At 37.6% G+C, this 18229-nt stretch overlaps 2 protein-coding genes across 2 annotated transcripts; both read right to left on the minus strand.

Moving 5' to 3' along the window:
- Positions 1–850: 850 nt before the first annotated feature.
- Positions 851–5465, minus strand: LOC104751104 (phenylalanine--tRNA ligase beta subunit, cytoplasmic). The gene is made up of 19 exons (XM_010472980.3): positions 5127–5465; positions 4963–5018; positions 4767–4864; positions 4526–4655; positions 4326–4441; positions 4138–4204; positions 3892–3933; positions 3603–3644; positions 3289–3365; positions 3011–3137; positions 2769–2936; positions 2323–2451; positions 2134–2235; positions 1881–2012; positions 1711–1785; positions 1518–1625; positions 1318–1413; positions 1130–1213; positions 851–1036 (listed from the first exon to the last, which is right to left on the minus strand). Exons 1-19 carry the CDS (start codon positions 5341–5343, stop codon positions 968–970), a joined length of 1935 nt encoding a protein of 644 aa, XP_010471282.2. The 5' UTR covers positions 5344–5465; the 3' UTR covers positions 851–967.
- Positions 5466–5526: 61 nt separating this feature from the next.
- On the minus strand, positions 5527–11047 carry LOC104751105 (exportin-T). The gene is made up of 15 exons (XM_010472981.3): positions 8901–11047; positions 8686–8775; positions 8482–8571; positions 8280–8384; positions 8098–8157; positions 7864–7926; positions 7652–7747; positions 7266–7424; positions 6950–7123; positions 6789–6854; positions 6605–6703; positions 6322–6468; positions 6073–6233; positions 5919–5973; positions 5527–5821 (listed from the first exon to the last, which is right to left on the minus strand). The coding sequence occupies exons 1-13, from the start codon at positions 10614–10616 to the stop codon at positions 6144–6146; spliced, it is 2955 nt and encodes a 984-aa protein (XP_010471283.2). The 5' UTR covers positions 10617–11047; the 3' UTR covers positions 5527–5821; positions 5919–5973; positions 6073–6143.
- Positions 11048–18229: the final 7182 nt, after the last annotated feature.

The raw sequence follows: 18229 nt of genomic DNA on the forward strand, positions 1-18229 counted from the left end.
AGTAAAAAAAGAAAATTGGAATGAATGAAAATATTCAAATATATCTTCAAAGTGTGAAACATATTAGAAGGAAGTAACGGTGAAATATTGAATTTGAATGTAAAATACTTTTGACTTTTAGTTTCCTTTTCTTACCATACGAAGACAAATGTGTGATTGAAAAAGATTAAGCAACGAAAAAGAGAGAAATGTAATCATGATTTCAGGTGTTTCAATATATATACAAGAATTTTGGATCCCAAATACTTGAGTATATTTGAAAAAAAGATTTACATATAATATTGAGAATTGAGGTGTTGTTTTGTTTTGCGGCAGCCGCGGAGTGTGGCATCATCAGAGGTTGCTTTTGACCTTGGTCCATTTCATATCGATACATATTTTATTAGAGCAAAGACGATCACGTGTATTATGTACTTTTCTTAAATTGTATATATGAACACTTGAATCGAAAGAATTTAACTCGTTAAGTCCCTTAAAAATAAACACGTCAAGTCCCGTTCTGTTATACGTATGTAAATATTACGTATCTACATACACATACACATACACATACACATACACAATAGTGCCAAAATAATCTTCATTACGTCTCGTAGACATTTTCAACGCCACCTATAAGATCAAACTACTTGACGTTTATAAAGATTAGGGGAAATAATAATCTACATTAGACTGTATTTTCTTAAATTAGAAGAGTAGACCACTTTTTTTAGGTTTTAGATTCTTTTTCTTTAGTTTCTAAGAATCTAGATTAGTCAGCTTTAAATTTTTGGCCATATATTATTGATTCCTTCTTAACATCACTTTTTAAAAACACGTTTCTTTCAAAATCATATGATAATCGAGAAAAAGTTGGGAATATAAAAATTGATTATAACAAATGGGGTCAAAAACAACTGAGTAGTTAAATGTTTGTAAATCACAGAGACAACAAGAACCAGATGAGAACACTTGGTTGGTTTCTTTTCTATAAGAGGGCTTCGACGTCTATCTCCACGAAAGAGCATGGATCAGGGATGTCAAAGTTGTTCAAAACCTGAACGAAACAAAATAAAAGACAGAAAACAATTGTAAACAAATAATTAATGCAAGTTTTTGGATTTTAACAAGCATACACATATGGGTGTACCTGTGGATGCACTATCCCGAAGTTGCCAATTTGTTTCCCTCGGACAACGATGCTAGCTTGCCTGCCCGGTAGAAACTCAGGCTCCTGTTACAGAACGCAATAGAGAGAGAGACAGAGAGATTAGGATCTTGAGCGAGTCGATTATGAGAAAGCATTAGATGCTTGTGGATGGAATGGAGAGAGCTTACTTGAGAGAGCTTTATATAGTATCCCGTATTGTCATTGACCGGTACAAATGGGATTGCCATCACTTCCATGATTCTATCGACGAGGCCATGGATAAGCTGAATCAAGAATCGTACCGAGAAATCATATCAATTGATTAAGTTGTGAACATATATGTTAATATATTGAAGATACCATATGGCTAACAAAAGGAAATCCATACCTCAAATCCAGAAGTGGCACCACAATGTAGTGCAGCAAGATGGCGTCGATTGGATGCACCAACGTCTTTGCTCTCATCCAACATGGCCACATCACTGATTTCATAAATCTTTTTGAACCAAAAGAAACAACTTCTGTCATCAAAGCAACATTCAAATCTCATATCTAGCTAATCAGTCACCAGAGATGTTTACCTTAATTGGTTTAGGGTGGTCTTTGTTTGAGCCAACAGTTTTCAATATTCCGGGCATGAGAGTCCTCCTCATGGCCTATCACCACATATAATGAAACAATTTTCCTCAATTAGCACAGCACTAGCATTAAAGAAGTTTATAAAGAGATGACCATAGGACTCAAGACGAACCTCAAAGTCAGCAGACCGCGGGTTCTCAATTATTACTGCTGAGTTATCATCCTCTCTATTTAGCATCGCAAAGTTTTCCTTGCGCGAACATAGTAGCCACGTTACCACCTCAGTGTACACATTCATCGCAATCTAAAATTCAAAATACATAGATATCCTTCGTGAGAAAGAGAAAAAAATGCTTAAAAGTTAACTTCACGTGAAACACAGATCACTATGAGCTGATGCAAAAACAAAATGGAGGTGCTAATACCTCTATTCTGAGAAGATCGGTGAGCTCATTCAAAGGCAGCGGTTTTATCGAAGCAGGGGATCTTGTTGGAAGGTTATTGAAACCATAGGCGATGGCAACATCCTGGTGAAATATAAGTAAAGTAATTAGTTATATAGAGAATCATCACAACGGCAGCAACACAAAAAGGTTCGGATTGTCAAAATATACCTCCATAACATCACAAGGGTGGAGAACGTCACTCCTGCTGGGGGGTACATGTACTTTTATGGCACATTGGTTATCACTAGACTTGGCTGGCTCAGCATGTAGTTGCATTTGGGTCAGCAGACTTGTAACCTGAAAGATACGAAGTCCATTTCACAGAAAAGATGATTACAATCATTGCAGAGTAGAATTTAGGGACCTGAGACAGTAGGAAAATACACAGCAGACATGGGAAACAGATCACAGAAATTTTCAGGCTATGAGAAGTAAGAATTTGCTTTGTATTCTGCAGTAAACCCAAATGATGCATACAGATTTAAATGGACACTAGCTACAGGTAGAAGGATAAATCCGTATACAAATGCTAAGGTTTCTAACATAACCATCTCAAGAAAGGAAATGAGATTGGTTCATTTATAACAACTTGACAGCAGAAATGTATTTATTACCTGTTCCACCTCCAAAGAGACTCCAATTGAGTCTGTAATATAAGAGAGAGAAACTTCCATATCATAGACAGCTAAATCCGGATAGATGTATGACTTCCCGTCATCATATGTAACTTCAACAGGCTCAATCTCAAATTTTCTCTCACAATACTCTGAAAAAGTTGTAACCTGGAACATGTTGAATGATTAGTAGATATTGATTTTCAGCTGAGCGCAGTAGTTCTGATCTGTTTGTAACATACCATTGTATTCAGAACAGTCTTGGCTTTCGTCAAATCAGTTGCTGTGCATTCAATGAAGACATTCTTTGTCTGCAGGGTAATTGCAGAATGTGCGCCATTGATAATAGGTGGCAACGACAGCACAGTTCTGCAAAAGTGAACTTTTATTATGTTTCACTACATAATTCATTTAGGATATGAAAATTACAGTGATTGGTCAAGAAAGTAATTATTATAGATTGACAGACATCTTACTTCATCAATGTTAAATTTAATAGGTACTAGGAAAAACCAAATACCTTTTGCTGTCGTATAATACAGGGAAGACGGGTGAATTCTCGATTATGTGTAGAAATTTTTTTAGCTTCATATCTGACTGCAAACAAAAGTAAAGACAATCAATCACACAATAAGGATACATTGCAGAGGAAATCCTTCGGAGAGCCTACGTAGTTATTCAGTATGTAAACACTTGTTTAAACTCATAATACATGTCCACCAAGTATCAGTTCAGGGATATTTTTCGTCAATTGTTTGCTTCAAAGAAATAAGAATTTCACAAAAGCAATAAATGTCCCAACATAATGACCAGAGTAAGAGTTTAACTATTTACCTTGTAAAATTCCATTAGTTCGTCAGCCCTGAAGCTCTTTGTCTGCGACCACGAAATTAGGATTAGGTACATATATGAAACCATCCTGAACTAAATTTTCACTATGTAATTGCGAGATATTGTACCAAAAATGAAGAATGACTAAATGTTTCAACCAATAAAATAAAAAAACCATATCATTATAACAGAGGAGAAAGAATGATTAAAGAATTTGACCAAGAAACACCAGGCAGAATTTTAATCAGAGATACTAGTTGAAGGTGATGAACCCATAAGGATATTGACTTACTTGCTTTAAAGGTACAAAATTTATATCCGTTGGCGGCAGAGCCTGAAAGATAGTAAAGACCAGTGTCAATGGCTCACAGAAAAAGCTCAACTAACAGAATGTGTTCACATAAATTGAAAGGAACAGACTGTCTGAAAGTTTGATGATGAGAAGTACACCAAATTAGATCAGATACACAAAATGTTCATGTAGAGAAACAGTAGAGAGATAAAAACAAGAATAGGAAAGATGATAACACATAATTACCTCGTATGTGAATGGGCCTTGCAATGTATCAAGGTCGTGAGTTCCAATTGCAACCAGGGATCTTCGCCTGAAATATGTAGATAAGATAAATGAACATCACACCATTTGAAGAAAATGGAACCTTAGAAACCGATGGAAGCCAATAACTGCAATGATGCAACAAAAACCAAATCGATCCTGTGAATTACCGGCAAATATTCTGATGCAGCTTATCCTGAAGATCAATGAAGCTGTTGTAGCGAGCCTCGTCAAAGGAAACACCTCTCAAAACAGCACATACAACAAATGGACGAATCGTCGATGTCTACAACAGGTGGAAAAAATAACTATAGATTCAGAAACTTTTCAATCATCAAGGAAACAAATCAGGAAGGTAATGGTAGTGAACCTCAGGTTTAACATTCATCTGAAGCATCTTGTCTTTTCTAATGTCAGCAAGGATATACGTAGGTATCTCCTGTTTCTTGTTAAAAACGCGAAGAGCTTGCGCAAGCCCTTCGAGGCAAAGCAAATCATATCTACATATATAGATATAAGATACAAAAATACCAAAAAAAATCATCAATTCCCTAATTTATCTCATCTTCAACAACAACATAAATAGCTAGAGGAGGAGTCGTAATTGAAACCTGTTGGCAGGGATTTCAATCTTGTAGATGATTTCTTCATCTTCATCAGCTTCTTCTTCGATGTGTTTTTCTTTCCTTATAATTGCCTTCTCAGTAGTCTACTCATCGATTAAGATTAACGAAAAAAAAACTTAATTAGGATTCAAAATCAGAGCCATAAATATGTTCAGTTCTACCAAGTCAGTCATTCACTCACCACATCATCAAGCTCGATACCGAAACGGAAACACAGATCCTCGAACTCTTCCTGAGCTATCAAATTTCAAATAAAGATGAGACCAAAAAAAAGTAAGAAGACGAGGAATCAGAGAGAAAGAGAAGCAGATTTGAAAGTAGAAGAGAGAAATTGAATGAAATTACTGTAGGATTCTCCAAGGGCAGCGAAGAGACGGTCTCTGCCAATACTGATGGTCGGCATTCTCCGATTTTTTCGACAACTGCGACGAGTTCTCCCGACTGTGTGTGTGTGCAGCAGATTTGGGGGGCTAGGGTTTCTCACTTGAGCGTTTTTTTTTTTTTGGTGCAAAAGGCTAAGCCAAAGTAGGAGACGACCACTTTTCACTTTTATATTAAACATAAATCTCTTGATTTTTCATTTTTTATCCGGCAATTTTTTCCCTTTTTATTTAATTAATATTAAATTCATTAATTTAACCAGACTAGTTTGAAACTAAAAACGAGTGGAGCTTTGTAAAAAAAAAAGACTAAAATGATTTCATAATTAATTAAATAAATAAAATAAATTAGAGATAACAAAACCTTCAGCCAAAATTTTGGTGTCTCTGTCTAAGTATATATATCCCTCTCATAGTTTTTCTAAGTATTTTTCAATGGACAAAAAAAAAGAAAACAATGGAATGCAGAAGAAAGTTATATAACATTCATCTTCAAAACTTGGAGATAAGACTGGCTCCTTTTTTTTTTTTATAGACACAAATCTCACAACAAAGGCGCAAAATGAAAATAAACAGCAAATCTGCATTGGAAGGGCCTTGGGTAAAACACTACTACTTGGGAGATTGAATCAAGAACATGATTACTGGTAAGGATTACATCTGCAGATTTAAAACAACAAATCATCAACCCAAGACAACAACAACAACAACAACAGTATAAAATAATAGGACCTGATCTAGAATGGTGAAAACAAACCTTTGTTGCCCTCTCAAGTAGACATTTGGCAAATACTATTTACATCTGGAGAAACCTACAAAGAGATAAGCACACATTATATTAAAACACATTGCTTCAATCTTTAGTCTATAAAGACAAGGAAGAGATTTTTTTATTTTTTATTTGGTAAAACCTTTAGAGCTCGCAGCAAACTTGACCTGAGAGACCTTTCTCTCTATAAAACTAGGCTCTGTATTTCGAATGCTATCTGAAAACATGACCCCCGTTTTGTTGAACCCGGAGATTTTCTATAAGGGACTGGTAGAATGACTTGAGGCCCCGGATATCATTACCCTGCAAGGAGAAACTATGTTTAAGCACACGACGAGAGAAATTTCATCTACCTTACGGTAGTATGAGCGACTAAAAAAACTTATCAAACCTGCAACTTTTGGCAATACTGCTCCGCCAAATCTTGTGGAATATGTGCTTCTGGAAAACTTTTGGACATCAGATACATGAGAAACGCATTACCAAACTTTTCATACATCACTTTCTGAGCCGTGATGATTTCCCCAAACAAGGCGTGCTGTTTCAATAAATACAGATGCATAGGGAACAATGAAAATTCGGTCAGTTTTGGAAATAAATCTCTAGTTTATACAACAACTGCAACTAACAGAAAACTTCAAAAAGGAAAGAGAAATTAGGTTTCTTATGCTTACAGTAGTTGCATCAGTGAAATCGAAGGATTTATTTAGTACACTGTACAAACAGCAGTTTGTTGCAAAAGTTTCGATCATGAAATTCTGAAAACCTGGAACCTGAAAGCAAATAATCCTAGATCATGACATTTGTGGTTCTTCCATAAAGAAATGAAAGTTTATAAATGTTATTTAGCAGGCATACCTTCTCCTCGCTATATGGTTTGGCGCACCAATCTTTAATAAGCTTGATAAATATCTGTACGCAAGCCTATATTTATGGCAAATAATAAAAAGAAGAGGGTAATAAGTAAGCGATAAAGATCATCATAAGTATATGTAACAGAAGGGAAAGTGTTCACAAACCTTACGTACTGTAATATCCTTGTGATTACAGGAAGAGGTCAAAAGCAGCTGCATCATACGGTCTAGGTAAGCCCCACTTTTGGGCGTAAGAAAGACAGAAGAAAGATCGTGTGTGGCTATCACATGAAGAAATGTATACAGCGTCCTTTGAAGCTCTATCCGTTCTCTAATTTCCTACAAGGACAATAGGGTATATATATATGACTGGATATAAAGGATGCTACGATATCAAGAATTCTCAAGTTGCAATTGCACAATATCCAGGAAATCATGTGCGGAGATAGAGCTAAAAAGAAAACCAAACAAAATATGGTACCTCATTAGCAGCCTCAGCCTCATTAACATTTCCTGGGATTACATCGAAAATCCTATCAGCAACCACGGGATATACTTCTTCCAGTATTTCACGGAGAGCGCTGTTGAACTTGCAGATAAGCTGATTGAGTAATACCAGGAGACCAACCGTTTCCTTAGGCTGCAACAACATACATACACAGTATGAATTTTTGTTGATGAAGTTGTAAATTAGTGTGCCCAACGCAGCATCATTACACAAAACAAAGTATCTTGATCAGTAGATATTGTTCTCAGAGAAGCAGTGAATCGTAGGATTTCAAATAAATATCAATTTGAGGAAATGAAAGCAGTTGAGCATTGAATTTTTCAATTCTGTAAGGTGAGCTTTGAAATTTTTCGTTATACCTCACTGTCAGCAAGTAGCTGTTCCAAAGCCTTGGGAAGATACGGGAACACAGAGGATCCAAGGGTATCAACCATACGGTGTATGAATGATGTGACCTGCAGAGAAGAGGAAAAGCTATTCACTGACCTGTGATCAATAACTTAATAGAAAGGAATATGGAACACTACTGATTACAATATGTCTACTTATTAACATACAGCTAAACTCATACCTTACTCCGTAAAGGCTTGACCTTTGGAAATGCAATTAGAACCCTTAGAAGCACATCTAGTGTCTACATTATGGAGAAGATTACCAATTGTTAGAAAAGACAGCAGTTTCAACTAGGACAGTGACTTAAATACAGTCGACAGTTGGAAGTTGCATTAAGTACAAAAACATTAAAAGACAGGTTGCAAAGCAAAACATGACTAATAAGAGGAAAAACAACTATTTTTATACAAACCTGCTTAAACATGAGACCAACTCTAGGACGACTCCCAGTAACAAGACGTTCACTGAAGCCCTGAATTTTAAGCAAAAGTGTAAGAACAAGCACAGAAATGGCAAAATTTTAGGTACCTAGTAACAAATCTCACATACAGAAAGATGTCTTTTTGGAGAATCTAGAATAAACGGAGCACAAACCTTGCTGAGAGCATTAATTGCCACAATAGCAAACTGGATATTTGCAATTTTCACAGGAAAGTCTTCTGAATTTGCAACTTTCGCCTGCTGAACTCCTGCCTCAATCTGGTACAATCACATCATATGAAAAGAGAGTGAGTATACCTGACAATGAATGATGCCAAAAAGTTTCAGGAAACAAGAGAATGGTAGAAACAGAAACCTGTTGACAAAGAGGGGTAAGCAGTAAAGACAGATACTCTGACTGCTTTCCAGCTGGGACATCCTCCAACCCTATGATTAAGCCAATAGCCTACAGAAAACCACATTAGGAGTTAGAGATTATATTTTCCTGTGCTGAAACAAGTTTCTTTTCCAAGTCAGAAGTACATATATGAAAACAGAAGCATCAAGGGGCAGTCATAACCTCAAAAATGTGACTACCATCTTCAGTTCCAGAAAGTTCTCTTGATGCATAGTTCATGGTCGTCAACTGGGACAACGTATCTTGAAGGTTCTGATTTTTCAAAAAACGATGTGATTAGACAAAAAAAAGTAAAGAAACAAATACATCTGATTTACAGGATTGGGTAACTGTCTTAGATCAAAGAAGCTGTCGACAAGAGAAAACCAAATCCATACCTGCAGGATCTCGTCAATGAATGGTACAAGCTTTGATTTTAACAATTTCACGACTCTCATGAACAAGTAACATGCTCTACGGCTCACATAAACATTCTGGTGATGCAGACCCCTTTCGTAAAGAAAAGCACCAAGAACATTGGGAATGTACTGGGAATTTTCTTGAATAAACTTCAAGTACCTTGTTATATTTTCCAAGTATACTAGTGCAACAAGTCTATGAGAATGACCAGGGAACTGTGTGGTCAAGATCATTGGAATTAGTTCACTCAAACACCCAGATCCTGTTTTCATGGCCTCCTCGGTCATAGACTCTCCGAATGAATACAAAAGCGAAAGAGCAGCTTCCACTTCTTCGACATTTCTCTCAGATGTGGATTCAACAGCATTTGCTAGTGAGTTGCGAATGAAATGCTGAGTCAGTTCGGGAGCAACACGGCCCACTGTACGTAATAAGACAAAGAGGTCTTTTCTAAACTCGGACATTCTATCTTCCTCTTCCAATCCAACTTTATCCAGTGAATTAAGGTCATTACGATACATAGGATCATAGCATATCTGAATTCTTATCACTTCAAGTATCTGAGTGATGTGGAGCAGCTGCTTCTCGTTTAATGCAGGGAGGCCTTTGAGAGTGGAAACATAACCTAGGAGAAACTGGACGATGCTAAAAGTAGAATCCACCTTACAGTTCTGCATAACACGAAAAACTGATGGCAGAACTTCGTTCAGCAAGTCCATGGAGACTGCCTTGGTTTCCTCTGAGTTCAACCGCTTATGGCATTCTAGAACCTCAACAGCATAGCCAGTAAGCAAAGCAGATACTTTTGCTACCAATTCCGACTCAGCATCTCCGGATACTAAACCAAGAACACGACTTATTTGAAGGGTCTGCAAAAGGGTCAGTTTTGACTGCGGATCCATCCGCTTAGAAACCATGGCTAAGACGCACCCAGCTGCTGCACCGCGGACTTGATCAGGCAATCCATCAGACAGAATCAATTCAAACAGTAACGGAACAAATGCATCATTTGCAACCAATCCAATGTCAATCCAAGAGACAAATCTTCTCATGCAATCTAACACAGTGGCAGAAAGATCAGGATCGGAATTCCTGTACAACGATACAATGTCATACCATGCTCTAGCAATCTGAGGGACACATTGTTGCCTCATTGCATCCTTGACTCGAGCAGCCACGGAAATCTCTTCTGGTGTCCGGGGGTAATCCAAGCTAATCAACTCATCATCCAAGGCATTCAAAACCCGACAAAACATATCGATCACAACAGCTCCTTTGCTCAGGTGACCCATAAAATCAACAAACACCGAAGACCAAATCAAAGGGTACTCAAAATATATCAAAGTAGCCAAAACCTGTGCAAGCTTGTTCTTTACAAATGGTGGCCCTTCGACAACTCTAACAGCATTCTCATTATCAATAACCTCCAGACAGGCCATTGAAAACACTGATTTCCTGACATAACTCTGCTCATCCAAGCTCAAGGATCCATATTTAACACTCAAAACATCCTGCAGCGCTTGCAGGCACCAGAACTGAACTTGGACAACGTTACAAAACCATAACTTCTCAATACATATACTACAAATAGATGGAGTTTCTTTGATTTGCCGACAGTACTCAACCGCCTGAGACTTCAACGCCGAGTCACCAGATTCAAAGCTAAATATAATTGCCTTTTCAAGGTCATCCATTGTGTTAAACAACCCCCTAAAACCGAGATTCAAAATCCAGTCCTGCTTATTTTGTATAGAAGTCAAACAATGGCTCGGATTAGTATCGTCAGCTAGCTCTCAGCCTTCACCGTCCTCTTCCCGTATTAGAGATTTTGATAACGAAGAAGAAGAAGAAAAAAACGAAACTTTTTTAGTGGGTTTCGCTTGAGGGCTTACCAGAAGTAAGGATCTCGGCGATTATGCGATAAAAAAAAAAAGGATCGATTTTTGGAAGTGAGCTGTTGAGTAGAAAAGGGGAATTTGAAACCCTAGTTTTGAGTTTCTCTTCGAATTCAAGGTTTTTTTTAGTAAATATAAATATTTTTTTGTTTCTGATGAGAAAAGCTTGTGGAGATTTTTTATATATATATATGAAGAAATTTGTGAGACTTGGAAAGAAGACGGATCGTAGGGTTTTTTTATACACACTTGATTTAATTATTATTTGGCCTGCTAAAAAAAATTATTAGAGTAATACAGTACTGTAAATAAATGAGGGAGATCTTAGGAAATAAGTTATTTTTCATTGCCAGCATTTATAATTTCAAAGTTTTAAACCGACTGTAACATGAATATATAACCCCAAATAAATTCAAGAAATCGGGTCCATGCGCTTTTGCATTGTCTCAACTCTCAAGTGTGAACCATATCGATTGCCTACGATATGACATGGTACCTCATAATTTTTACTATACAGTTTACAACATTTACTACAATATAACTTCAATATTACATGCTACCATTAGTAGAAACAAGTATATTGCTCTCTAATTTTTTTTTGATGTAGACAATTATATACATGTTCTAGCTAAATTATACTACTCATGTAACAAACTCAAAAAGCAAGCTCTTGCAAAATTAGGGACGACTAACATTTACAAATTCTTCTTAAGCTCACATCTATAATATAAAACATTTTATAAGGTTCATTCTTCAATAAAATCACCTAAAACACTGAGAATGTAATGTCCAAGGATAATACTATTGATTCACAATGAGAAGATATATATACAGAAGGACTAGAGTATTAGAAAGAAGTTATTAAGAATATATAATTTACATAATTAGAGATTCTAATGAAATCATAGCCCACTGATTATTCTTTAATACACCCCTCAAGATGGAGGGGCTTTGCGAAACTCCAATCTTGGAAGAGAGAGTAGTGAATTGCTGTCGAGATAGGGGCTTGGTCAACGCATCAGCTAGCTGATCTTTTGTGGAGACATGAACAACCCTTAATGCACTTGTTTGAACTTGTTGTCGAATATAATGGTAATCCAAAGCGATGTGCTTGCGAGAGTGAAAAACTGGATTCGCACATAAGTATGTTGCACCGACATCGTCACAATAGATAGTTGGAGTTGCATGAAGGTGAATACCAAGTTAAGTAAGTAAGGAGCAAATCCAAATTATTTCGGAGGAAGCATTGACAACCGCTTTGTACTCTGCTTTAGTAGATGATCTTGCAACACCACGTTGTTTCTTTGAAGACCAAGAGATGGGATTATATCCCAAATAGACAACATAAGCGTTTGTAGACACAAGATCATCGGAGTCACCACCCCAGTCTGCATCTGAATATGCATGTAGATTGGTTGAATTTTGACGTCATAGTGTGATACCATGGGAGGAAGTACCATTTAAGTAGTGCAGGACCCTCTTTACCGCTTTCCAATGCTTATCGGTATGATTATGCATATATTGGGACAACCGATTGACTGAGTAGGAGATATCAGGACGAGTAAAAGCTAAATGTTGAAGACTACCGACAACACTACAAAACTCAGCGGGATCAGAGAGCTTAGTACCCGCATGAAGAGATAACTTCGGTGTAGTTGCCATCGGTGTGTTGACAGGTTTCGACAACAACATGTTTGTTTTAGTCAGAAGATCCGAAATGTACTTCTTTTGTGTCAAATGTTACCCCGTTTCATCACGACATGCTTCAATGCCCAAAAAGTAGGATAAGTCTTCATGATCTTTAACTGAAAATCTTGTGGCCAAGCTGTCGAGTGTTTGACGAAGTAGAGGTTTGTCATTTCCAGTGACTACGATGTCATCAACATACACTAGCATGTACACAATAGAACTGCCACGGCGAAGAATGAAAAGAGATGTATCAGCCACCGAATTTACAAACCCCACAGCAAGCAAATAATTCTTTAACTCCATGTACCAAGCCCGCGGTGCTTGTTTAAGACCGTAGATTGCTTTCTTCAGGCGACACACATAATCTGGGCGATCCACATCAACGAACCCTGGTGATTGAGACATGTAGACCTCATCAGTTAGAGCGCCCTGAAGAAAGGCATTGTTGACATCTAACTATCTTATTGGCCAGTCTCGAGCAACAACCACACTTAGTACTACTCTGATTGTGGTTGAATTGACAACAAGACTAAAAGTTTCATCATAATCAATACCTGAACGTTGATTGTACCCCTTAGCCACCAGACGAGCCTTGTATCGACTTATGGAACCATCGGAGTTATAATTCGTGGTAAAAACCCAACGACAACCCACAATTGTGATCGGATGTGTAGGCTTCGGAACCAATTCCCAAGTCTAATTATGGAGCTGAGCATTTATCTCCTCCGTCACAGCTTGTCGCCACCGCTTATCCTAGAGAGCCTGATGTGCAGTGCTAGGTGTAGAGAAAGCAAGACGGGCAGCAAAAGAATATTTTTGGTTGGGTTTAGTGATACCCTTCTTAGCGCGTGTAGCCATGTGATGTCGATTGACCGGTGGAGGCAGTGGCGGATGAGCCTGTAATGGCTGTGGTGGAACCAGAGCCGGAGGTACAACCAGAGGAGATGAAGAGCGAGGCGATGGGACCAGGGAAGGCGAGGATGACGACGACGGACACGGAGTTGGCTGTGGCGACGAAGCCGGTGATAGAGACGACGCTGGTGACATGGATGATGTCGGATGTGGCGATGAATTTGACGATGGCGAGTCACCATGAGAGGGAGAAGAAACAGGTTTGGTTGTATTGTTTGGTGAATTTGGATGTGTGGATGGAATTTGGACTCGGGTATCGGTTGTTTTGGGATCAATTTGGGTTGTTTGGTTATGGAGGTTATTATGGTGGATCAGAATAGTGTTTGGGTTAATAGTCTGGACCGTGGGTTGCAGCCCATTTTGAGGTGGAACAGTGGGCTCAGACAAAAAAGGAGAAGAAGTGGAGGACGAGGAGGGTTGTGAGCGTACCTGTAATACCGCGGAGTCCGTCAACGTCGGTGAGTAAAGGATCTGACCTGGGAGTGAAGAGAACACAAAAGCTTGTAGAGGAGTGACCAGTGACGGAGAGAAGCTCGATGTCGACAATGGTGGTGTCGGATATTATGTCGCGGCAAACGGAAACGCTGTTTCGAGAAATTGAACATGTCTCGATACATACACCCGACCACTGACCTTGTCCAAGCAGAGATAGCCACTCTGAGAAGAAGAGTATCCCAAGAACACACATGATTTGGATCGAGCATCTAGTTTATGGACAGCATATGGCCGTAGCCAAGGGAAACAAGCACAGACGAATACCTGTAGCTTGTCATAATTTGGAACCGCATTGAAGAGCTTCTGATACGGTGATTGATGAGACAAAAATGGAGTGAGAAGCCGATTAGTGAGATAAATTGCAGTAGAAAACGCATAAGGCCAGTACGTCGTGGGAATCGATGCATGAGACAGCAACGCAAGACCTGTCTCCACAACATGTTGATGCTTGCGTTCAGACAAACCGTCGTGTTCCGGTGTTTGCGGAGGAGTCGTGTAGTGAGAAATGCCCATTGTAGCAAGATAGTTGTGAAGTGCAAGATACTCTCCACCATTATCCGAGTATAGAGTCTTGATTGGTAAGCCAAAATATTTTTCCACAAGTGCTTTGAAGGTAACAAAGGTGTCTTTCACATCAGATTTTCGGTTTAGGGGGTATAACCAGGTGTTGCGAGTGTAGTGATCGACAAAAATAATAAAATATTTATAGTTTGTTGTTGAGATGATAGGAGAGGTCCATACATTAGAAAAGAGATATTGAAGTGGTTGTGTAGATGTAATGGTGGACTTAGCAAAAGGTAGCTTGTGTGTTTTATTAAGCAAACAATCTGAGCAAGACAATGACTATGAAGATGAAGTGGAAAGTGGTAAAGAAAATTTGGTAACAATAGTGTTTAAAATAGCAGAGAATGGATGACCAAGACGAGCATGCCAAAAAGCAAGAGTTGTTTTCGAAGTGGGAGATGCATATAGAGCAGTAAAGAATGCTCACTGGCCACTCATACAAGCCATCCTTAGTCCTGCCTTCGAGAAACAGGCCCCCCGTGAGTAGATCCTCCACCTGAAAGGAAGCAGGAAAGAATGTGACTGATACATTGTTAGAATTGCAAAGGTGGTAAATTGATACAAGATTTTTGTGAATGTTTGGGACACATAAAACATGATGTAAATCAAGAGAACCTGTTGGGGAAGAGAGGGTAGCTAAACCCGTATGTGTGATTTGCAAACCTGAGCCATCACCAATGATAACAGCATCATCACCGGAGTAGGGCTTATGTAGAGACAGATTACGCAAATCAGAAGTGATATGATGCGTAGCACCACTGTCTAGCATCCAATCATCATGATTGGAGAAGGACCCAACCGCCAGATTGGCTCGTGGCTGCCATGGAGTCTTTTACTGAGAATCGGAGACAGAGGGGTGATTCTGGAGCTGGGGACAGCGGCGAGCAGAGTGACCCTGAACGTTGCAAAATTGACATTTACCGAGGTAAGGACGAAACGGACGGTTGTCACAACGATGATTAGAGTGTTGAGAAAAAGAAGTCTGTGATCCGGTGTTGCTCGAGCGAGATTTGTTGTAGTGACCGCCACGATTGTTGTTGTTGTTGTTGGTATTGTTGCGATGAGTAGCCACGTTTGCGGTGACAGGGAGCAAAGTGACAACAACCTTTGATAGAAGCTTTGCCTCCCGATTGAGCAGTCTCTCATGAACATAAGCGATGGTGGGAGATGTATCTCGACCCTCAACTTGATCAATAATGGGACGATATTCTTTAGGAAGACCCTCAAGAATCAGCTCAATTTGGTCGTCATGGTCCACTGGTTTTCCAAGATTATCCAAAATATCAAACCGTGTAGTAAGCCCCTGAAGATACTCGTCAATCGTACGATTACCTTTGGTCCATGCCTTCAACTGATCATAGATTTGTTGAACATGGCCACGATTGGGTTTGCCGTATGTGTCAGCAATAGTGCTCCAAATCTCGCATGAGGTGGTGGTGAGAGAGAGGATTGGTTGCACTACAAGAGATATAGAGCCCAAAAGAGCACTATAAATCAGTTTATCCTGACGTTTCCAGTTGACATAGTCTGGATTTTCAGAAACGACACCTTCGGTGGTGACAGTGGCGGAAGGGATCTTACCGGAGCCATCAAGGTAATCGGCAAGATCATACCCATCCACGAGAGCGTGAACTTGAAGCTTCCACATGAGATAATTAAGTGGAGAGAGTTTGGTGACATTGGTCATGTTTATGTGAAGCAGTGTTTGGTTATTGATGGTGATGGTATCGGTCATTGTGGGAGAGGAGGCTGAAGACATAAGTACAACAGCGTAAAGAGAGAAGAAGGAAAAAGGAAAATCAAGGGAAAAAAAAAAATAGGTTCTAAACCTGCTCTGATACCATAAGAATGTAATGTCGAAGGATAATATTATTCATTCACAATGAAAAGATATTATACAGATTATACAGAAGGACTAGGGTATTAGAGATAAGTTATTGAGAATATACAGTTTACATAATTAGAGATTCTAATGAAATCATATCCTACTGATTACTCCTTAATAAACACTTTATGGTAGATCATATTGATGACCCATCGCCGATGTATAGTTTTTTTTTCCTAGTTGAATCATGATTTATGGTCTACAAAAGCAATAGTTCATGTGAAGACCTTCATTTTGAACCTTTAAAAGAAAAATTTCCAATAGTTTTTTGAGAAAATTGGAGTTTTAGTACATTTTAAAAATTTAATTAGAGAATTAGTATATTCACTATTTTAAAATTGGCAAAATACACACTTTCACTATTTACTACTATTTAATTTACTTCTTAATCCTCTACTAATCATTTTATTTACAAGTGTGCCATTAAAATTAAATATATGTATATATTTTATTAAATTATCCCTTGAATCTAATAAATAAAATACTATTCAATATATTTTTTTTTCTAAATTTTTTACATATACAAAAAATCTATGTTTTTTCTTTCTATTTTGATATATATTTTGTGTGATGATTATATTTGGTAATGTAAAATATTTTTTATAAATTTTGTATCCGTACAACTTATTAAGTATACATATGTCTGTACACTTTGTATTTGTACACATTATAATGTAGACAAATATCAAGTATACAAGTGAATAATAATACACAAGTTTAACTCGTACAGTTCATTTAATGTACTTATATATATGTTAGTATACATGTTTTTATCCGTACAACTCATATATAATATGTTTAATATAAATGAAATAAAAATATTTATATATGTGTAATAATTCTGTACACTAAAAATTACAGTTACCCTTTTGTAATTTCATAATACTACACTATACTCCACTTTTTTATCTATCTCACATCTCTTCTATTACACAAACAATATAAATCATATATTCCTCCAATTATAAATAGTAAATGTACTACCATTCCAATTAAGTTTTGAAAAATGTACTATTTTGCTAACAAACCCTATTTTTTTCTGACAAAAGTGAACCCTTCCACATTCTCAACTGACAAAAACCCTCTAAAAATATATATTTGTTTAGCCTTTTTGGGTCTATCGAGTAAAATTTATACGACTTCGTGTGAATTTGGTAAAAATCATCAACAACTCAAGCGTAAATATCTACCTCGAATGCAGAAATTGTCCAAATTCTCGCACCTTTGCGCTTGCTAATTAAGAAATATGAGCAATGTAGCATTTTGTCCTTGGCTTAAAGATTATATGTCGCTATCTTACTACGTTCGAATAGCACTGACGAAGGAAGTTTGAAATTTAATACTAATTTTTTTTTGGTTTCAAGAGATTAGTGTTTGTCTTTTGGAAGCTTTTATGATCACTTTGAATTATAAAAAAAAAAAAATGTGTCTCGGCACTATACAAACATAAATGAATACATCATTCCCGACAATCTCGGCAAGTGCAGTATTCAAATAAACTGATTGATTCAAGTAATATCTAAAACTCAAAACCCTTTTTTACTTCGTTTATGTTGTGAAAAAATCACTTGTTTACTCCCAAAAAAGTACCGATTTTTTAATTAACTTTGTAATTGAACTTATTCTGTAGAAAAAAAAAAGAAGAGAATAAAACCTTATAATGCATAAATTAAAAATCTTATATACTATGTGCCATGTGTATCCGTATATGGTATACATCGAAAAGATCTGAGTGAAAGAGGGCACAATACTCCATAGAAGTCAGATGCAAGTGCCCAAAAAAGAAGGTGTAATAAGAGAGAGTAACTTCCTCTTCTTTTCCTTTCATGCTACGACAAAACTTCACCGCCACCTGTTTTGTCTTTAG

This window comes from Camelina sativa, chromosome 16 (genome assembly GCF_030686135.1).
Source record: "Camelina sativa cultivar CO46 ecotype springtype chromosome 16, ASM3068613v1".
Classification (NCBI taxonomy): Eukaryota; Viridiplantae; Streptophyta; class Magnoliopsida; order Brassicales; family Brassicaceae; genus Camelina; species Camelina sativa.